Below are 23,247 nucleotides of genomic sequence, written 5' to 3'. Positions count from 1 at the left end.
GTAGCAACTACTCATTTCTACCCCTGCAGCAGGAAGTGCCTACAGTTACTAAGTATACGCAAATGAGCTTGGCTACGTTCCAATAAGATTTGATTTATGGGCACTGAAATTTAAATGTCATAGAATTTTCACCTCATAAAATACTACTCTTCTTTCTCTTTCTTTTGTTATATTTAAAAACATAAAAACTATTCCTAGCTCAGAATTGTAGGCAGAGGTTTGCCAACTAAGCCAGCTTTCCTATGGATGAACTTTAAATTTACCATTTTTCATATTTAGACTAATTATTTTGTCCCTCTTAGGAAAATTACAAAAACACATCTATAAAGATGTTTTCTGGTCCACCCTTTGCTGTATTTTCAGATATAACATGTTCACAGCTTGCTATGGCTGATAATTTTGGATGTCCTGTGGGACACAGTTCCTCATTTAGAAATCACAGTGCAGTCAGTCATTCTCTAAATTTACCACATAAAAATGAAAAGTGTGCGTGCCCTTATCCACAACACCAGGGCCTACTGAAGCATCCTTTTATTAGCTTTTTTCTCAAACCGAAGATAAATAAGGGAAAAACAAAAAAAAACCTTTTCTCTTCCAAATGACTCAAATGGTCTAGAAGGCGTGAACAGCATTTTGCCATTTGTGAGCAAGGAACCAGGAATGGAGTTCCTTTATTTTTTTCCCTCCCTGACCTTTTGTTGAAAATTAGCTTAAATAGTATCTGCTCACATTTCCAGCTGACTGGGTTATAACCAAGTAAGACTAACAGTAATGATACAAATCTGCTGCCCTATTAAAGGTCTTGCCCTCCAGGGGAATTTCTCAGGTTATTACACATTGTTTAATAAGTATCCGAAAACCAAACAAGAATTCCAGAAGTAAGCTCCAACTCTGCATGAAGTAATTAACAAACATTGTCATCATGGAATCTATGTATTGTGCTTACCTACTAGGAACAACAGAAAAAAACCACTCGACCTAACTAAAATAATTCCTTCTTACTGAAATGCCTCTCAACCACACACATCCAAACATGACCTCATCTCTTAAGGAACGAAAACCGACCGTAGTTATCTAAAGCACTCAAGCCTCGATCCATCACTTCATTACCCTCCCCGCCTCAAGACAAAGTAACCCGTTTAATGGCATGAGGATGTGTTGTATCTTGATGAAGTTAGAAAGCAGAGGAGTCATAAATCCTCTCTTCCATCCCCGAGTCTAAACATCAGCTTAGAGGCTGCTTTGGAGTCATAGTCCATGAGATGGTGTGTCTGCCTTTTATCTTCTTGCCAGCACTCTCTTCCAGCCTCTGAATATATGGCATGCTGACTCAGGTGGAGAGGCAGGAATCACAGCAAAGACTTAAACCCCAGTCTGTGGATACATGAGAGCCCTCTGTATTTCTCATCAGCTGGCTGATTTGTGGACGACCACATTTTTGGAGCTCAACCAACAGCCTCACCTGATGGAAAATGCTTACGAACTTATAAATCACCTTTGAATATATTTTCTTGGTAGAAATAGAACAGACTGCTAGCTCCCAATTGCCTGAAATGTATATATCAGTGTATAGAACCAGTTTAATGATTTGAGAGGACTGAGGACTAAAAACTGTATTAAAAGTTTCTATTACAAAGAGACAATAGAGAAATGCTTTATTTAGGGCTGGGAGTTTTGTAAGTAATATAGGAAACCCAAATAAAAATAATAGATAAATGCAATTTTGTTTTAGTCACAAAAAAATTACAGATTGGAGTTAAACAGTGGGCCTATTATATTAGTACGGTGGTTCCGAAACCTAGCTGCATATTAGAATCATCCAGGGAGCTTTAAAAAAAAATTCCAATGCCCAGGCTGCACCCAACACCAATTAAATCTGAATCTGGGGGGAAGGGAGTGAAGTCCAGGCCTCTATATATTTTTTAAAGCTCCTCAGATAATTCCAGTCCACAGCCAAGGTTGAGAACCTCTGCATTGGAGAATATAGTCCCTGCCCTTCTGAGCTTACTTTTACAATATTTACTTGGTGAATTCTGTCCACCAACTGTCTTCCTCACTTCTGTCAGTAACTTCTTTAGAGCTGGAATCTGGAATTTTAAGTTTATAGATAGAGATATAAATTCACATACAGGCCAGGTGCGGTGGCTCACGCCTGGAATCCCAGCACTCTGGGAGGCCAAAGCAGGGGTATCACTTGAGGTCAGGAGTTCAAGACCAGCCTGGCCAACACAGTGAAATGCCACTTCTACTAAAAATACAAAAATTAGCAATGCATGGTGGTGGGTGCCTGTGATCCCAGCTACTTGGGAGGCTGAGGCAGGAGAATCGCTTGAACCTGGGAGGTGGAGGTTGCAGTGAGCTGAGATTGCATCACCACACTCCAGCCTAGGTGACAGAGCGAGACTCCATCTCAAAAATAAATAAATAAATAAATAAATAAATTCACATACACACATATATAAAATACATGCGCACATATTTTTATTTAACTTAGTCCCTGATTATTAATATATAAAACAGAAAAACTAAGTGCCTTGGTAATTTACATATCTTCTCCAAATCTTTAAAGAACCAAACTCTAAAAACCACACAAAAAGATATTTAAGTCATAAAACACACACATACACATACACTCAAACTTTAATGACCTTCAGGAACCATGATCCAATAATATATTTAATAGGTAAGATCTCATTCATCAATATACAAAAAAAAAAAAAAAAAAAACCCAGAAAACAAAAAACTAACTTTGATTAAGACATGTGCCCTCAGTAAGGGCACTTACAGTTAGAAAGGTTTATCGGTAGCACTTTGAGGTAGCATATTTTGTAAAGTCACAGGGCTGCTCTGTAGTTTCTCCTGGATACAAAGGTAGAGGCCATTAGCCTTTGCCCCTGGAAGAGGAAAGTGAAATTATCTGTATTCACTGCCAGTGTCAGCCTGAACATACTTTATACCACCCACCCTTGGCCATCCCTCCTCTACACTTTATGCATGGGGGTTTAGAACAACATAAAGGCATGTTGCTGCTTCTCTCCTCTTGGTATGGCGGCATCCCAGGCTGTGGAGCCAGTTGCCTCTTGCCACATGTGATTCACCAGCAGGAGACACATGCACCCCGTGGAAAGGGAAGCTGGGCATCACGGCATGCTTTTTAATTGGCTTTAACATTTCCTTAAGGAAGAGTGACTCATTCCTGTAAGGCTTTAAAGAGGTTCATTTCTGAGTATTCTCTCCATGATTCTGACCCTAGAAAGCGCTCCTTTCTTTCCTCCCTGGGTGTAATCTTTTTGGGGTATCATTAAGCTTTCTGGGATTTTCCTGGCAGGAGGGTGAACAGAAAAGCTTTAAAAATCCACACAAAACAACAACAAAAAACCCAAGTGCAAGAGCAATACCAAGAACAGACTTCCTTTGTGCAAGTTAAAATGATACAAGTTTACGGTTCAGGAAAACAACTGACTTCTTAAAACAAAACAAATGAAAAAAAGGAAATATTCAGTTCAGCTCTGTATTTTAAATACAAATATACAGTCAAAACAGACTAAGGATTAAAGCTGCAAAAATGGTCCCGACAGCCTCAGACTTTTGCTGCAGGAAAATTTTTTGCCCCATGGTCACAGATTAAAGGGGTATCTAGTCCCCAAGAGCCCTTTGTCCCAATATACTTCCTGTTTGAAAGTTGAACCCTTAAAAGGAATTGATATATAAGTGAATAAAAATAGCACATGTCCAGGCAAAAAAGGGCATGAGCTGGGCCTGAGTTGCCACTTAAAACTGTCATTCAATATCATAGAAAATCCTCAAAGGCTGCCCAGAAACAGGGCCCCAGGCACTGCTGAACATGCCAGCTACCAAGTCAACTGCCACCCGACACAACTGAGCGTTAGACTTCAAGTATCCAAGGTGCTACAATAGCTGGATCTCTAAAGACCTCAGGCTGACTCAGAAGCCCCCACTCCACCCCACCCCATTATACAAAAAGTAAAAACATTGCTCACGGTCATTACAAAATACTGGGGTGGAAAGTGAGGAATAAGAGATCTGCTCTCTGAATACACCAGCCTTACCAATACAAATAACGTCTTTAACATTTTGTACAACTAGAAGGTGCATGAAGCTGGTATCCAAGCAACGATTTCAAACGCTTTCTTTTCTCCCCGTTCTGTATCAAACTGGAAAATGGTTCCGTTGGGTTAACAGTGTCATTTTAGAATGCCATAAATTAAATAAGTTAGTTCACATTTTTCCCCCAGCACTTAAGTTACAGTTAGTCTCTAATGTGCTTTTGAAGCTTGCTTTAGCAGTTCCAGGTCTCTTCTGCGGACAGTGGTGGCTCTGGGACAACCATATTCGTCCAGCTGCAAAGGTATGAATTGTTCAAGCACCCCAAGGCCCTGTCCAGCAGGACTGGTAAACAGCTTAGTCCATGATGGTTTAAAGTTTCCACTGAATCCCAAAAATATGGTACTCCCTGAAAAAAAACAAAAAAAGAAACAAAAAAATTCAATTTTTATAGCTACATTCCAGCAAGAGAATACAGGAGGTGACTCGGAGGTGAGCAAAACAAAGGCAGCTATTAAAAAACTCTACACTTCCTTACATCAGCAAATGAACTCTCACCACCCACCTCTTGCCCCAGATAACAGACCACATCCCAACACACTTCCTGTCACACTGTGCCCTTGTTTAGAAATCATCTTAATGACACCCACTCCAGCAAACAAGCTCATGAAAATGGTCTGGTAGCTGAATTGCACCATAAAATTGCCTATGTTGCTGGCCCTGTAAGAACTTCATGGAATAATACAAATACAAACCTTTGTCATAAAGATGAGCTGGTTTGGCTAATCCCAGAGGTACTAGTAAGTGTGAAATGTTCAACGGCTTTATTTCTCCTCTTGTGCTCAACAGAACAATTGACCTGTATGTAAAATTTAGAAAGTCAGAGAAAATGTCAATCCTTCAGCATGAGAATCTTTGAGTATCTTTCTGAACTGAATGCTGACTAGAAAGATTAGATAAAAGCAGAACTCCAAAAAGAAAAAAGCCTAGACGCGTTTCCATCCGATTCCCCCTTCCACCCCACCACCATGGGCTTCGCGTGTTGCTCTTACAAGGGGTAACACACAGAGAAACCAATCATTTATGTAAGTTCACCTAGTGCAGGGCTTCCCAACCCCTGGGCCATGGACGGGTCCCAGGAGATTAGGAACCAAGTTGCACAGCAGGAGGTGAGTGGGTGAAGCAAGGCTTCATCTGTATTTACAGCCACTCCCCAACACTTGCATTACAGCCTGAGCTCCGCCTCCTGTCAGGTCAGCTGTGGCATTCAACTCTTATGGGAGCGAAGCCGTATTGGGACCTGAACATGTGAGGGATCTAGGTTGTATGTTCCTGAGAATCCAATACCTGATGATCTGTCACTGATCATCACCCCCAGATAGGACCATCTAGTTGTAGGGAAACAAGCTCAGGGCTCCCACTGACTTTACGTTATGGTGAGTTGCATCATGATTTCATTATACATTACAATGTAATAATAATAGAAATAAAGTGCACAGTAAATGTAATGTGCTTCAATCATCCTGGAACCATCCCCCTCCACCTCTGGTCCATGGAAGAATTATCTTCCACAAAACCGGTACCTGATGCCAAAAAGGGTGGGGACTGCTGACCTAGTGGATGGTTTGGGGTGCAGTTCTTTTAGGAAATAGTCTATTGTTGTTGTTGTTTACGATTTGTACAAATTTGTGGGGCACAAGTGCAATTTCATTACATACATAGGACTGCATAGTGGTGAAGTCGGGGCACTTAGGGTATCCATCACCCAAATAATGTATACTGTGCCCATTCAGTGATTTCTCATCATCCACCCCTCACCCTTCCTTCTCCATTGTCTATCAGGGAATAAGTCTACTGTAACATGGGAGAATGGTTTTGTTTTGTTTCAAATACTCTATTTATTTAAGTTCTATTATCTATTTATTAAATAAATGGATAAACACAATTCTAAAAATAAATGAACAACTAACTGTGTTTTCCATGGTCTGAATGGCCATTTTTGTCCTACAGTAAACCAACACACATACTCAGACCTATCTGTGGATTCTCTGTTCTTCTCCTCTGACCTTGCTCTTCTCAGCCAAAACTATGCTGGCCTATGGCTTCATGGTCTATTTTAATATTTGATAAACTAGCCCCTTGTATTACTGTAATTTGTTTATATTTTACTACTTTCTCATTTATTCTTCCAGATGAACTACAGTATCAACTGTCAAGTACAGTAGAAAAGTACCTTTTGGGACACTAATGAAAATGTGTCAAATTTATATTTTAACTAAGTAAATGTAATGCACTTGAATCATCCTGAAACCATCCCCCTCCACCGGTCCATGGAAAAATTATCTTCCATGAAACTGGTCCATGAAACTAATATTTATTGATTTTTCCATTCAGAAACAGAGAGAGTCTCTCCTTTTATTCAACTTCTGTTGCATATCCTTTAGCAATATATTTAATAATGTATTTATTTTCTGTGTGTGTGTGTGCACATGTGTGTGTGTATTCAAACTCACTGTTTCAAAAACTTTAATCAGAAATGTTCTTGGCCAGCCAGGTGCAGTGGTTCATGCCTTTAATTTCAGCATTTTGGGAGGCTGAGATGAGAGAATCACTTGAGCCCAGGAATTCAAGACCAGTTAGGGAAACACAGCAAAACTCCATCTCCACAAAAAATAAGAAAAATAATAAAATAAAATAACAGACAGGCTGGTGGTGTGCACTTGTGGTCTCAGCTACTTGGAAGGCTGAAGTAGGAGGGTCACTTGAGCCTGAGAGGTCAAGACTGCATTGAGCTGTGGTCACATCACTGCACTCCAGCCTGAGCAACGGTGTTTTGTTTTTTTAGAGATAGGGTCCTTGCTCTGTCATCCCGGCTGGAATGCAATGATGCAATTATAGCTTACCGCAGCCTCAAACTCTTGGGCTCAAGGGATCTTCCTGTCCTAGCCTCCTCAGTAGCTGAGACTACAGGTATGTGCCCACATACTCAGATACTTATTGAATTTTTTGTAGAGACAGGGTCTCATTACATTGCCCAAGCTAGTCTTGAATTTCTGGCCTCAAGCAATTGTCCTGCCACAGCCTCCCAAAGTGCTGGGATTACAGGCAGGAGCCACTGTGCCTGACTTCTTGGTCAGTATTACTGAAAAAAAAATTTTCAAGAACAAATCAGTGTTTAGGGGGCTCTGAGTAGCTCTTATTAATTAAAAGGTAACATTAGATTGATTTATTTTCAGAGTCATCAAGGATGCCTACAGGAAGTTGAAATTTGCATAGTATATCTTAATGTGGGTCTTAATAGTTCTTAAGATTAAGTGCCTTAAGTTTCATGCTGGTATGGGTTCTTTATTGTAGTCTGTCTGTCTTCTTTCTTTCTTTTTTTGAGGCAGAGTCTTGCTCTGTTGCCCAGGCTGGAGTACAGCGGTACGATCTCGGCTCACTGCAAATTCTGGCCCCTGGGTTCAAGCAATTCTCCTGCCTCAGCTTCCCGAGGAGCTGGGATTACAGGTGCCCACCACCACCCTGCCCAGCTAGTTTTTGTATTTTTTGTAGAGATGAGGTTTCACCATGTTGGCCAGGCTGGTCTTCAACTCCTGATCTCAGGTGATCCTCCTGCCTCAGACTCCCAAAGTGCTGGGATTACAGGTGTGAGCCACCACACCCAGCCTACTGTAGTCTTTCTAAAGCAGCGGTGACACAATCTAGAATTAGTGCAGCAGTCTAAGTACAGCCACCCTGCAGACCTGACCTTCTTCAATAGGTCAGAATTACCCATAAGATCATTTACAGGTCACCCTGCAACCCTATACACATAGACACGTGCTCACTCTCCCTAGAAGTCACTGCCAGTGGCTCCATACTTTCTAAACACTTTGTTAAAATACAACATACACATTGAATTTTTGCAAACGAAACCTATCTGTATAACCAGAGGGCGGATCAAGAAACAGCATTACCGGTATCTTAAAAGCCTTTCTGTTAATGAGTTGGTTTTACTTCTTAAATCTATGGGGTACCTTGCAGGACTACCATGTTGTCCTAAATATTTGTGGTGAGATTTATGTCCCGGATTGTTTTAGGGGAAGTGAGTGTATGTGTTTTCAACATTAGGAAAAATCTTTAAATCCTGCAAGAAAATTGAGGCTGTACAAGTGTCTTAAGCCAGAAGACAGAACTACATATATACATTTAATGCTACATCCAAATAATCCAGTGACTTCATAGGATTTATTGGCATCCAGTTCTATAAAGCATAAGCTATCGGAAAATGATTCTAAAGCTAGATAGGCCTTTAATTTCGGGAAAGCTTAGGTTCCTTCCTTAATGGTTCCACTAAATAAAAGCCTGTGTATAAATCCACATCTGTGGCAAAGGCAGAAATCACCCTGAGTTCATGTCGTTGCCTCCAGGCAGGGTCTAACCAACCCAGAGAAAGAAAGCTTTCTCTCCTGTGCAGCTTTCTTCAGAGACAGCAAAGAAAACCAATCAGACTAGTGCTCTACAAGAGCGACTGCATGCTCAACCATTTCAAAAATCAATTTACTCTTTTCCAGCCATGTCCAAGTGACCCAGGTGATGACTTCCTGTATCACAGTCATAATGCAATGCTGTCCAAGACCATCAGTGGGACAGAGGGCTGCAAAGGTAAACTGACTGGAAAATCACTTCAAAATAGTAAAAAGCCTTCCGAGGGAGTTGCGGACAAAGTATATCAACTTAATACTAATAAGTACAACGCTCTGATATTTGTTTTATGAGACTCAAAAAATAAATAAAATTAAAAGTGGGATAGTCATGTTCCAAATAACGAGCTTTTTTTCCTCCGAAGAGCCTTCCCACCATTTGCAAAATGTTGCAACGCCCAAGTTCTGCCACAGGCAAGCAACGGCTCGTCAATGATAAGCAGCTTAGACGACATGGGCGTCAATCTGAGGTAGGAGAGGAATGAATACCTTGCACAGTGCCGTGAATGTCCACAGAGTAAAAAATCAGAGTTGACCAGGCATTATCGGTTGTGGAGCATTCCACATCTTCAAGGTGGCTTTTCCCTGTTACAGCACAAGCTGGACCTACCTTGGAGGGATGCCTGTTTTTAAATACTCTTCCATGCGACTGATATCAGCAAGAGGAAAAACCTTTTTTTCCGTCAACCGGAATGGAACGCTGCATGGATCCACAACAAGGAGGAGGACGCCTGCACTTCGGAAGGTAAAGTCAGTGCCATTGACCTGAGAATGCAAAAACATCTTCTGCTGTCATCATCATTTCAAGAACATCTGCAGGATGACTCATTTTTCCGGCCCTTTCCCTCTGTCTTCTAAACCCATGATTCAAAGTATATTTCCAAGATTCAAATTGTGTGCTTCACTTGCTTTTTTTCTTCATCATCTGAAATTGCGCCTCTGTTCCTAGACACTGCCTGTAGATTCTGTCTTGACTAATGTTTGCCGACTGGAGAAGCTGCTTTGAGCAAGGCATGGTGGCCCCCACGCAGCTAAGCTGGGTGACTTCACTCTGAAGTGCTCAAGGCATTCCTTCTTACACACACTCTCTCACTGAGGTAGAAGCTTTACAAGTCAATGATGGGGGCTGCCTCTGTACTTCAGCTCAGATGGCTTATTGTCATATTGGTTCAGAAAAAAATACACACACACATATATAAATATGTATCATGCCTTGACCCCCAGGAATTCCACGTTAGTTTATATTTGTAGTTTGCTACAAATACAGCTCTCCTCTGAGATCAAAATGACAAAGCGATAATTTTACTGGAATTTAAGCTACAAAGTACTACTACATTTATTTCACAATTATTGTGAGCTAAATTTTCAAAGTCATCCTCTTTAAATCAATGGTGTGTGACCTTTTCAAGAAAAAGGAACCCCAGACATTTCCAAATATCATTAATTTCTCAGTCAAAAATGAAGGAGCAAAACAAAACAACTAAGTACTAATTAAACTCATAGGCACTGTTTCTAAGGTGTAAAATTATAAACTATTCTAAAGGCTAACAAATGAGAAGTGTTCTCACCATACCTATCCATGATTGGGGAAATTATAATATTTGAATTTTACTTCTAATCACTTTTGATCTCACTGGTATTCAAAATGGCATTTTAAGGCCAGGTGTGGTGGCTCATGTCTATAATCCAGCACTTTGGGAGGCTGATGTGGGCGGACCGCCTGAGGTCAGGAGTTGAAGAACATCCTGACCAACAAGGCGAAACCCCATCTCTACTAAGAGATACACTGCGCATGGTGGTCCATGCCTGTGATCCCAGCTACTTGGGAGGCTGAGGCAGGAGAATCGCTTGAACCCAGAGGGTGGAGGATGCAGTGAGCAGAGATGGTGCCACTGCATTCCAGCCTGGGTGACAGAGTGAGACTCTGTCTCAGAAAAAAAAAAAAAAAAAAAAAAAAAGTCCTTTAGCTAATTTTAAATTGGACCAATCCAGTAAAAATAGTTCTGAAAGCATTTGAAGTAAATTTTACATATGGAAAGACATGATTTCCTTATTTTTTAAATCTCAATACTTAAAATTGAGGTACATTTGAGAAAAAAAATACGTAACAGTCCTCAACATATCCAGACTGTCCCCATGAAAAGTATCCCTAAAACCTGTTGCTTAAAAAAACCACAAACTTTCCATGAAAACTAAAGCAAAGCAAGGTACCATGGCCCATGCCTGTGATATTAACTACTTGGGAGGCTGAGGTAGGAGGGTCACCTTAGTCTAGGAGTTCAAGGTCAACCTGGGCAATGTAGCAAGACCCTGTCTTAAAAAAAAAAAAAAAAAACCAACTGGGTGTGGTAGCTCATGTCTGTAATTCCAACACTCCGGGAGGCCGAGGACGGTGGATCACCTGAGGTCAGGAGTTCAAGACCAGCCTGGCCAACATGGTGAAACCCCATCTCTACTAAAAATAAAAAAATTACCTGGGTGTGGTGGCTGGTGCCTGTACTCCCAGCTACTTGGGAGGCTGAGGCTGGAGAATCTCTTGAACCCGGAGGCAGAGGTTGCAGTGAGCCAAGTGCCACTGCACTTCAGCTTAGATGACAGAGCAAGACTCTGTCTATTAAAAAAAAAAACCCTAAAGCAATCCCAGATCTTAAGGAACAGTTTTCAGATAATGAATGTAAAAAGTATTGTTGATAAATATGACTTTTCTAGACTCCCAGGCACCCAGTGTGTAACAACAGAGTCAAATAATGTTTTCAGACTCTAGGACATAGCCTGCCTGCAATTTTTTTTTTTTTTTTTTTTTTTTGGCAAAACGCTCTCCCCATCTCTCTCTTTCTCTCTCTCTCTCTGTTACCTAGTAAACTACTAGAACAGTGAGATTCAGCACCCACCTGCTTCCCTTATGCAATTCCCAGTAGATACCATGCTAACAGGCTGGGATCAGGTTCCTCATGCAGCTGACTGCATTTAGATGCTGAGCTAGCAAATTTCATGCCAATAAAATTACATCATGAGTGTATTACAAAATGCAGGACTGCTAAAGGAGGGGAACAGGCATAAACACAGACTTGAAGAATCTTTAACCTGGTGTGGTGGCTCACACCTGTAATCCCAGCACTTTGGAAGGCCAAGGCCAGAAGATCACTTGAGCCCAGGAGTTCAAGACTAGCCTGAGCAACATAGTGGGACTCCGTCACTATAAAAAATATTTTAAAAATTAACCAAGTGCTGTAGCATGTTCCTTTAGTCCCTGCTACGTGGGAGGATCAATTTAGCCCGGGAGGTGGAGGTTGCAGTGAGCCGAGATTGCTCCACTGCACTCTGGCCTGGGTGACACAGGGAGAACCTGTCTCAAAAACAAGCAAAACAACAACAACAGCAACAATAAAAATTAAAAAAAAAAATCATTGAGCTACATTTACATAGGGACAGTCTTAATTCAGAGTTGTGAAGTAGAACTGAAGTTTTGGAGCTGGATGGCAGTGGTGGTTGTATAACTATATGAATGGACTTCATACCACTGAACTGACCACTTGAGAATGGTTAAGATAGTAAAGTTTATGTGTACTTTACCATAATACAAAAAATTAAGAAAAAAAGTAAAATTTAATTTTCTCCACATATATATGGATTTGTGATTATGCTGCCCACCACTAAAAAAACCAAGCCCCTAAAGAGACCGCATGAGATGGCACAGGCCTTGGCTGAGTATTAGTTGAAAGGCTGGATACCTGTCACCCAAAGAGTTCTTTGTATGGTGGCACCTAGGTCAACCTGATTTTGGAGAGGCCACATGCTGAGACCTGATTCTCAGTGGCTAACCTTGCTCTATGCACAAATGCTAGTGTTGGCACCGAAACTCATGTCTAAACTTCCATCAAGTCACTTAGAAAAGACAACTAACACTTTGCATCTTCATTTTCCTCAACTGAAACAATAGAGAAAAGGCAACCTTAAAATAAAAGGCTGAAGAGATGTTAAAACTTTCATTTCCCATCTCTTAAACAACTTTGAAGCTTATTTTAAGTTTCAAAGAATAAGGTTAATGAGTAAACACAATCTACTCAGGAAAAAACATCTCTTAAATTTATTTAAAAACCCAAATGTTTAGGAGGTATTTTTACCTCTATTGTATTGCTTGCTATCAATAATAGAGAATGTGATTACAAACCAGTGATTATAGCCAGAAGTAATTCCTGTCACCAAGACAGAAGATAAAAGCAAGAAGCTGTGACGGTGTACACATCTGCTTTGGTCTGAATGTCTGTGTCCTGCCAAATATTTCTATGTTGAAATCCTAATCTCCAAGGTAACAGTATTAGCAGGTAGAATCTTTGGGAAGTGATCAGGACATGACAGTGTAACCCCCATGAATGGGATCAGTGCTGTTATAAAAGAAGCCTAAGAGTGACCCCGGACCCTTCTACCCTGTGAGGACGCAGTGAGAAGGCACCATCTATGAATCAGGCCACCAGACACTCAATTTGCTGGTGCCTTGCTCTTGGACTTTCCAGCCTCCAGAACTGCGAGAAATAAATTTCTGTTGTTTATAAGTTACCTAGTTTATGGCATTTTGTTATACCACCTCGAACAGACTAAGACAACACCAGATGGTACTTACAGAAATAACAGACGGGTCTCCACGCTGGGTTTCTGCTTTATCAGGTGACTGGAATTGCACAGGGAGGTAACTTTTATGAGGATCACTAGTAAACACCACCTAGACAGAGAAGATGTTCCATATTTATGGCAACTCTTACCTTCCTCCAAAAGGTTCCCTCAATATGAACTTAATTATAATTAAAGCCAGTGGTTGTATTTCTTATTCTGAACTTTTTGTACATATTTCATGACCTAGAATTCCATCTTGATATTCTTAACACAGTAAGTATATATTTGTTCTTCATTTTCTGGAGCAACACCAGTTTCAAATAAATATTACTCTTGTTCAGTTCCATAAGTGATTAAATAAATGTGCTTTATATTTAAATCTTTGTAAACATTCTATGGAAAACAGCACTTCAAATGTAATTCCCAGCATTAAATATCAGGAGATAGAATTTAAGTTTTTACACTACCAGTCGCCTGAGTCACTACTCAGCTGACAATTTAGGAGCTGCAGTGAGCTAGTGTCACTGCTAACACGAGACTGTCTAAGGAAAAACAGGCACAAATTTTTTTTTAAGTTTTTTTCAGACCATGGTCCCTCAGTCACTCTAGGACTGAGGAAAGTGTAGATAACAAGGACTACCCTGTTAAGAAACATTTACTAACTTTGTACATGCGCAGGTCTCAACTCCTCTTTGTGATCTGCAAAGCATTCCATAAACAGAGCCGGGCCTTACAGATAGGCCCCTATTTCTCTCTGTTCCGTTACACTCAGGCAGGGCCTCGCTTTCCCACAAGCACTCCACCCTCTTTCTCGCCACTCTGCCTTTGCCCTTCCCTTTTCCCTGTACTCCTCCAAATTATTCCCAGTCTCCAAAGCCTATCTCCTCCCTAAAGGCTCTCTTCTCATTCAGAAACACTTAACTCTCACACAGTTTAACACTTAGAGGTACACTGTCCATATAAACCAATGTTAACAACTTCCCTGCAAGAATAAACAATCAGCCGGGCACGGCAGTTCATGCCTGTAATCCCAGTGCTTTGTGGGGCTGAGGTGGGCGGATCACCTGAGGTCAGGAGTTCAAGACCAGCCCTGGTCAACATGGCAAACTCCTGTCTCTATTAAAAATACAAAAATCAGCCAGGCAGGTGGCACACATCTGTAGTCCCAGCTACTTGGAAAGCTGAGGCAGGAGAATCGCTTGAGCCTGGGAGATGAAGGTTGCAGCGAGCTGAGCTAGTACTGCTGCACACTAGCCTGGGTGACAGAGTGCGACTCCATCTCAAAAAAACAAAAAACAAAAAATAAACAGTCAAAATGATCTCAAGTAGCATTCGGAAGCTGGATAGTTCTTTGAAGTCTCCAAGTTTGGGGTCAAAAACTCTTGTGAATTTTCCTATTTACTCCTAATATACATGTGTTTGGTTTTGACAGTCAGAACAAAACTTAGGCCAGGCGTGGTGGTTCACACCTGTAATCCGAACAATTTGGGAGGCCAAAGTGGGAGGATCGCTTGAGCCCAGGACTTCGAGACCAGCCTAGGCAACATAGTGAGACCCCGCCTCTATATTTAAAAAAAAAAAAAAAATTACCCACAAATTTTCAAGTAGAAGTGATATTCCCAGATACTTCAACTACTTTGCAACTGCGCAAAGTCAATAATCAAAACATTTTTAAAAAATGAATTCTGATCAATGCTTCATGCACAAAAGATAAAGAATGCTAAGTATTAGTGCATGGAATCATTTAACAACATAGGCCTAGAATATTTCCAATGATAATTAAATTATTTTTATAAGTTATAATGTTTATTATAAATTATACAAAGTCTCTTCAATATTGAGGATTCTTAACAAATCCAGCTTGAGAATTAGGCTAGAAAATATACTTCCCCACAAACATTATCTCAAAATGTCACTTTAACATTTTATTATTAAATTGGCCTGGCAAGGAATCATATAACTTTCATATACAGGGTTGTTTTTGTTGGTGTTGTTTTGTCTGGTTGGTTTATTTTTGGTTTTACTTGTATGAAAAAATAGAGGTGGCTCAGAAATATGAGAGACTAAGATTGTGATAGTAAAGTTGCCATTGGGAAAAAAAAAATGGCCAGGTACGGTGGCTCACACCTGTAATCCCAGCACTTTGGTAAGCTGAGGCAGACAGATCACTTGAGGTCAGGAGTTCGAGACCAGCCTGGGTGAAATGGCAAAACCTCGTCTCTAGTGAAAATACAAAAATATAGCCAGATGTGGTCGCATGCACCTGTAGTCCCAGCTACTCAGGAGGCTGAGGAAGGAGAATCCTTCCAACCCGGGAGGCAAAGTTGCAATGAGTTGAGATCGCACCACTGCACTCCAGCCCGGGCAACTGAGAGAGACTCCATCTCAACAACAACAATAAAAAGCAAAACAAACAAACAAACTTATACATCCTAGTGGGAAGCATAAATCCACCTCTTTTTTCCTGCTCTTACTGCCACTAATGGATATAAATAATGAAAAAAGAAAAGAGAAATATGGAACTTATTAGCGGAAGTGATTTTGTTTTCTTAAATCACTTAGGATAGTAATAAATGAAAAGAAAGATTTAGTTTTCTCCATACTAAGAGGCAGTATGCATATTTGTGGTAATTATTGCTTTTTAAAAAAAATTCTCGGTGGAACTCAAATGTGAACATGTATCAGAATCAGCTGCAGGGCTGGTTAAAACAGAGTGCCGGGCCCCAGTCCCCCAGTTGCTGATTCAGTAGGATGAGGGTTAGGCCCAAGAATTCCCATTTTCCACAAATTCCCAGGGGATCCTGATGCTGCTGGTCTGGGGGCCACACTTTGAGAACAATTTCCCTTGGCCCATATTTGTTTGTGTGAAATATAAATCGGGGCAGCTCCATCCTTTGTTTTTTCACTTGGAACTGATCTGGTTTCCTTTGGAATCCTTTCTGTATGCCCAATTTTAGTTCGTATTTTGGGTTCACTTTCTTTTTTTTTTTTTTGAGGCGGAGTCTCGCTCTGTCGCCCGGGCTGGAGTGCAGTGGCCAGATCTCAGTTCACTGCAAGCTCTGCTTCCCGGGTTTACGCCATTCTCCTGCCTCAGCCTCCCGAGTAGCTGGGACTACAGGCGCCCGCCACCTCGCCCGGCTAGTTATTGTATTTTTAGTAGAGACGGGGTTTCACCGTGTTAGCCAGGATGGTCTCGATCTCCTGACCTCGTGATCCGCCTGTCTCGGCCTCCCAAAGTGCTGGGATTACAGGCTTGAGCCACCGCGCCCGGCCCAGTAGGCGGTCATCTAATCAAGAACGTTAGAAGAAGCATTTTCATTTCTAACCAAAGTCAGTCTGTACTTTTTTTTTTTTAATAAAAATGACAGAGTGATGTGATAGTCTATACTTTAATTACAGATAGATATAATAGCATATGCTTCAAAAATATGAGTGGATTTCCACCTTATAAAAAGGAAATAATTTTCATATTAGGTGTATTTTTGAAAAGAAATTTCACACTGTGCCAACAAAACAAAGTATCTTTTTTATATCACTGGCATGTAAATCCAACAGTAATACTGCAACAGAATCAAACATCTGAGAAAGAAAAAAAAATTAGGACCAACATAGTAACCTCTAATTTAAAACTGTGGAAAATCTGTAGTTGTTCAGGATAAACTGATGTATCACAGGGGAACGTATCTCTGTTATAAATTTGAACTAGTTTGCTTCTTATGCGCTTCACATTTTAGCATGGGCCAAAATTCAGGTGATACCATGCAGTGTCCATAAATGGGCAACATAGATGTTTCAAAGAAAAGTGCTCCTATTGCAAAGAAACCCTCTGACTTTCTCTCCCTGGCCACAGACCACTTTTCATCCTTGTTTACCTGCCGAGTGCCACAGCCTTGACAAAGTCCAGTGAGCATGGCCGGCATCCGCTTGACCACTGATGGCTTTCTGTAGTACTGTGGGTACGCTTTGGCCATGCAGTTACTGATGTCCTTTGAGTCTGTGGCTGCCTGGATCTTGACTCTTTCACATCCCTGAGATGAACAGTAACTGTGGCCATGCCTGTGGCTTTTGGCTTTGAGATACAAAAACAGTAACCTGCACGAAACAGAAACCAATCCATGTAGTTAGACTTACTCTCAAAAACTTACAAAATTCCTCAAATCAGTTCATGGCCAAAAGGGATATTCCTCCACTATCGTAACTTTTCCTTAAAACATCAATTACAAAATTAATAAAGTTATTTATGTTTTCTTTCTATCCTTCAAGGGTCCTAAGTCAAATGCAATAACACTTTAGGAAATATTTTCATACCCTGCTTCCATTGTTCTGGAACATATCAAAGCTGATTTCTGGTTTGAATTAGTTCAATAGGTAATTTGGGGGGATGAAATTTGGTTTGGCTCAAAAATTCCTTGGAACACTTTATACATAATGTGTTGAGTTTAGGATTTGGTAAATTAGTGTGGCTCATTCTTTTGGTTGTTCTGGTTCATAAATCATTTTGGTTAAGGCACAAAACTGAAATAATAAAAACAGGAACTGTGACTTGTTTGGCTAAGGCCAAGATAAAGTCTCAAATCAATTCCTGTGATATTTACGAAGAGCAGATGGACCTGGGTTCCTTCAGTCTATATTAGGGCCCAAATCAGGGAAAATGAACAGTCCATCCCACCCATTCTGAATTATCTTCCCACTGCCAAGATGAATGAAAAAGTCTAAGTTCCAGGTGAGAGTTCAATATCTGTCAGCAAACCCAGTCCTTCCAAACCAAAGGAAGTCAAGATTCTAAAAACACATGATCAAGTGTGATCGATTACTAAAGAATTCACATTTTAATATGAGGTCAATAAACAGTACAAAGTTGAGATTATGAGATATAAATCAGCCCAAATGGCACATCAAGTATCTCTAGGACTGAGAGCATGAAAAAAAAAAAAAAAAAAAGGGCAAAACCCTTACTTTTGCACCAACCTAATAAAAAGAATTAGGACCTCAGGATTCTTGAAATACCCAGATCAGAAAGTATTTCCCATCTTTTTACACTTTTAATCATTAACTTGTCACCAGACTATCCTTACAAATGTGGATTTTTTTTTTATTCTTGTGGAAAATCAAGTGGGAATCTGGAAGTTCTATCATCTACAGAATGAAAATCCAGGTAGTTGTTTAAGTCTAATCATAACTCGAAAATCAATGCTGGGTGTGGTGGCAGCAGCTACTTGGGAGGCTGAGGTGGGAGGATCACTTGAGCCCAGGAGATCAAGGCTATAATGTGCCACAACTGTGCCTATGAACTGCACTCCAGCCTGGGCAACCACCCCGTCTCTTAAAAAAAAAAAAAAAGAAAAAGACAAAAAATTAAAAATTGGAGACAATTATAATAATAAAACTTTTAAGCTGGTAACACTGGCTGGTGGGGGACTGGGAGGGCAAATGAGTTGCATCTTACTTAAAGGCTAACCAGGCACTGAACAACTGAGCCCCAACTTCATTCCCCAAGTCAATCTTGTCACCCTTCTCCCCACTCTGAAATTCTTGCCTTTCCCCAAACATGCAATGCCATGTTCTGCCATGCCCCCATGCATTTGTGCACACTGTCTCTTCAGTGTAAGACATCTCACCTATTTCTTTTTCCATCTCCTCCTAAGTGTTTCTCAAGAATCAGCTCCAGAGTCACCCTCTCAGGATGTCACTGGTTGTTCTAGGCTGAACTTGAGGCAGCCCAAAAGGCACATTGAATATAGGACCAAGAGCATTCAACCTTTCCTTCTCTAATGTCTTGCTTTACATGCCCACATTCCTCAATGGACTGAGTTTGCAGAAGAAATGTGTCTTCTCTCCATTGGTATCTTTATAGTCCATAGACAATGGCATATGGGAGGAATGTCTGCATGAGGGAAGAGGCTGAAGGTACATGCTACCTGCTGGAAGAGTACAGGAGATGGAGCCTACCATAGCCCACAGGCTGAGAGACTGTAAGTGGGTAAAAGCAGTCAAAACCAACAGGACCCCAGGAGAACAGGATTGGAATTAAAAAGTGGAAAGATGCAGCCTAGAGAAAGTTGAAAGCAAATATTCCATAGTTATACAGTGATTTTCAAAAACTCAAGGTCAACTTGAAAGATAGCCTTAAGTCAGGAAGAGAAAAATGAGCTTTCACTGAAATATGAACTATATCACATGTAAATAATCATATGAAGAACTATTATGGGAAAAAATTATTGTAATTTCCAACTGGGCCTACTGGTTCTTCATTGACAAGGCATAATTTCTCTCTCTAAATTGCCTTAATACGTACACAGCAAACATCTTCACTCGATCCCTACTGCCAACTATAATTACGAGTCATTCTAGTTCCCCTCTAAACCTCTAATAGAGATGTGCAGAGAATTACCCACATCAGCTGCTTTACTCAACAGCCGCGATGCTGAAGAACTAGCAATTTCACCATTAAAGAAAAATAGGAATAATTCTCATTCCCTGGCTTCACTGAATTACCCCGTGCTGGAGTCAAAATAGAATTTCCTCTCAGATTGCTTTCTTTGCAGTTCTTCCAGTGAATGCACAGGCTCATATTCTTCGATTTTGGATAATGAGCCATTCTGCCGCTGCAAATAGCCAAAGGTAACTTGAAAACTTGTATTTGACGGATAGCAAAGGCCAACTCGAATCCAGTCATTCCTTTAAAGGAGAAATATAAAAAAATTAGTTTACACTTGCGCCATTATCTGTTAAGTAATATAGCATACGCAAATAATTGCCCTTCATGCCCCACTTCTTCCACTTCCTGCCCATGGTTTTCTCCTCCTTACATTTCTTCGGTATGCTGGGCCACTGGCAGTGGAAGTTCTGAACCATGGCATAGTAACAAATCACCCACCTTCGTCTGTTGCTCAAATTTCTCATATCAATAGATATACAGCAAAAATACGAGCCTTTAAATTTTTTTTTTTGATTTTGTTTTTTGTTGTTGTTGTTGTTCTCTTTGAGATGGAGTCTCGCTCTTTTGCTTGGGCTGGAGTACAGTGGCGCGATTTCAGCTCACTGCAACCTCTACTTCCCAGGTTTAAGCAATTCTCCTGCCTCAGCCTCTCGAGTAGCTGGGATTACAGGGGCCCACCACCATGCATGACTAATTTTTGTACTTTTAGTAGAGACGGGGATTCACCATGCTGGTCAGGCTGGTCTCGAACTCCTGACCTCAAGTGATCCGCCACCTCAGCCTCCCAAGTGCTAGGATTATGGGCATGAGCCACCACGCCCAGCCCTAAAAATTCTTAGTTTTAACAGGATTTCAAAGAACATTTTAAAAAGTTGGATAAAATATACTTAGACACTCTTAAAATTTAAGAAAATTAAGTGAGATGGTTGGGTATAGGTGTACAAGATGGAAACACTAATATATGGAGAGTGGAACTGTACACTGGCAAAAGCATTCTAAAGAATTTTTTTTGTTTATAAATATAATTTTACCTTTTATAAATGTATTCAGATGAGTTCCTAGTGGGAAAATTGCTGGATATAAAGGTATATGCCTTTTTAAAGCTTTTGATGCATATCACTAAATTGCCATAGGATTTTCTTAGTGTCCTTAAATATAAAATTAATCCTTTTTAAAAATCATTAAAAGCATTTCCACTTTTTATCATTTTCTTTTTGACCTTTTTATTATAGTAAATATACACACCATAAAATTTACCATTTTAATAATTTTTAGCCATATGGTTCAGTGACAATAAGTACATTCTCAATGTTGTTCAACCATCATCACTATTTCCTGAACTTTTTTGTCATTCTAAAAAATGTTTAAACAATATGTAACAAGGCCTTAAAATCCTTCACATAGCCAGGTGGAGTGGTTCATGCCTATAATCCTAGACTTTGGGAGGCTGAGGTAGGTAGATTACTTGAGTGCATGAGTTTGAGACCAGACTGGGCAACATGGCAAAACGCCATCTGTACAAAAAGTACAAAAATTAGCTGGGTGTGGTGGCATACACCTGTAATCCTAGCTACCTGGGAGGCTTAGGTAGGAGAAGTAATTTAACCCAAGAGGCAGAGGCTGCAGTAAGCCAAGATTGCACCACCGCATTCTAGCTTGGGCAATGGAGCAAGATGTTGTCTCAAGAAAAAAAAAAAAATTATTCACCTAGGTTTTTAAGTGAAAAAAATAATCCCACTAAAGAATAATTAGAAAATGCAGACAAAAAATATAAAAGCAGAAATGCTCTATGAATTATTGTCTATAGCAGCAAAATGCGGGGGTAGGGGGAGTAGGGGGTGGGCAGGAGAAATGACCTAAATGTTCATGGGATAAGTTAAAAAAATTATGGCACATTCATAGGCACAAAGCAACTTGAAGTTAGAAAGAGGGGAATATACTATATATGTTTATAATATACTATATATGTGTACTATATATGTTTATATATGTTTACCTCACTTTGGTTAGGAGGACTATAGGTTATTTTCATTTTCTTTATGTTTTTCTATATTTTCCTTATTTTGTTTAATGAATAAGTACTGCTTTCATAACTTCTAGAAGTGTTATTTTTCAGAAATGGCATTATGACAAAATCTATGACTTCCCTATAATTATCTCAAATTGAGGGGAAAAAAATTGTCCATCTCTTCCTTTTGCCTCTGACCATCATGTAATTTTTATAAAGTTTCAGCTAATTAAACAAGTATGACTGAATTTCATGCCCATGTGGATTTTTGAAACTTTCAGGCTCAACTTTTTTTTTTTTTTTTTACTTTAAAATGTTTTTACTTGCTCAGTATTTGATGGAAAGGTATGTACAGTACTTTACAGAATACTGCATATCATTTTATCGTCATGTCTCACCTCCAATTCATAATTCTGCCCAATATAACTTATAGAGTACTGATCACCCTTTGACATTTCTCCATCCTCTCTGACAACTGTTTGCTTCTTTCACTGACTCCTCTGCAACTCACTGATGGTATCAGATTGGGCTTTCAGAAATCTCACTCTGGCCACAATATGGACTAAGGATTGGAGGTGGGGAGACTGAAGTGGGGACTGCTCCATGGAGCCAGGCAAGAGATGATGGCTTGACTTAGCCACAAACACTGTGGGTAGAAAGAAGTGGACAGATTTAGATAACTTTAGGAGCTGGAACCAACAGGATGCCATTACTGATAAGATGGAGTGATGAGGGAAAAAGAAGAGGCAGGAATGAGTACTGGCCTTTGGGCTTGGTTGACTGTGTGGGTGGGGCACAAAGGGCTGCAGCAAGGATTACAGGAAAACAGTAATAGTAATGGTAATGGTTCAGCTCAGAGCACATGCCAGAACCCTAACAATCTCAGAACAAGGGCATCTGCCACAATGTTCACCATCCTTGGAGGTGACTTGCTTAAAGCTGAATTCCTATATGCTCTAGTCCTACTCCGTTCATTTCAACTGGATGTTTTAAGAGTGTTCTGACAAGTCAGGGCTTGATGACAACTCAGGTGAACAAGCCATTTCAATTTTTCAGGTACATATCTCAGTAGTTTCATGGAGTCGCATGGGTTAATATCCACATGTATCTAGATTGATAAGATACATGTGGTTTACCCCTCTCTTTCTAAATAGTCCCATCCCACATTCCTAGTTTCACCTTCTGTCACTTCCTCTGATACACCCTATGTCCCCATCACACTGAATCCATCATTTCCCCCCAGGAGAACTGGCCCTTTCCCAACACTGTGCTTTATTAACAGAACAAGATGCATTGCTTCATCAGAATCATTCCTCACCTCAGCCTGGCTCAACTCCTTTAGGCAGAATTATTTAATAGTTGCTCTATCACTTGTCCACTAAAAATTAGCTTTGGTTTTTGAGTTTTTTCTACCTGTCTACTGTGAACTCCTAGAAGGCAAGTACTTCTCTCATTCATCTTTATGTCAACTCACACACAATAAACACTTGAATAAATCAATTATAAAAATAGCACCTTGGATTGCATGTGATATTAGAACAGACAAATGAGAAATCAAGAAGGGATAAAATAGTGCCTTCAGGCAGGGCTAGCAAATACCTGGCCTTCATGTCCCAACTCTTTCACTTCTTGCCCCTACAGGCATTACTAACCCGTCCCAC

The 23,247-nt window shown here is 40.3% G+C and overlaps 1 protein-coding gene across 2 annotated transcripts in view; it reads right to left on the bottom strand.

The window, feature by feature from the left end:
- Nucleotides 1-2,658: 2,658 nt before the first annotated feature.
- CEMIP2 (cell migration inducing hyaluronidase 2) overlaps nucleotides 2,659-23,247 on the bottom strand; it is an 86,465-nt gene continuing 65,876 nt past the window's right edge. For both annotated transcript variants that reach the window (XM_033237110.1, XM_033237109.1), the window contains exons 19-24: nucleotides 19,635-19,817; nucleotides 17,012-17,231; nucleotides 13,150-13,248; nucleotides 9,139-9,293; nucleotides 4,821-4,924; nucleotides 2,659-4,474 (exon numbers count right to left, since the gene is read on the bottom strand). In XM_033237110.1, coding sequence (XP_033093001.1) covers nucleotides 4,278-4,474; nucleotides 4,821-4,924; nucleotides 9,139-9,293; nucleotides 13,150-13,248; nucleotides 17,012-17,231; nucleotides 19,635-19,817 — 958 coding nt within the window. In that variant the 3' untranslated portion in view covers nucleotides 2,659-4,277. The remainder of the gene's footprint in view (nucleotides 4,475-4,820; nucleotides 4,925-9,138; nucleotides 9,294-13,149; nucleotides 13,249-17,011; nucleotides 17,232-19,634; nucleotides 19,818-23,247) is intronic.

This window comes from Trachypithecus francoisi, unplaced genomic scaffold (assembly GCF_009764315.1).
Source record: "Trachypithecus francoisi isolate TF-2019V2 unplaced genomic scaffold, Tfra_2.0 Lachesis_group16, whole genome shotgun sequence".
In the NCBI taxonomy this organism is placed as follows: Eukaryota; Metazoa; Chordata; class Mammalia; order Primates; family Cercopithecidae; genus Trachypithecus; species Trachypithecus francoisi.
The sequence above is the reverse complement of the archived record's forward strand: the minus strand, read 5'-3'. Positions and strand labels throughout refer to the sequence as shown.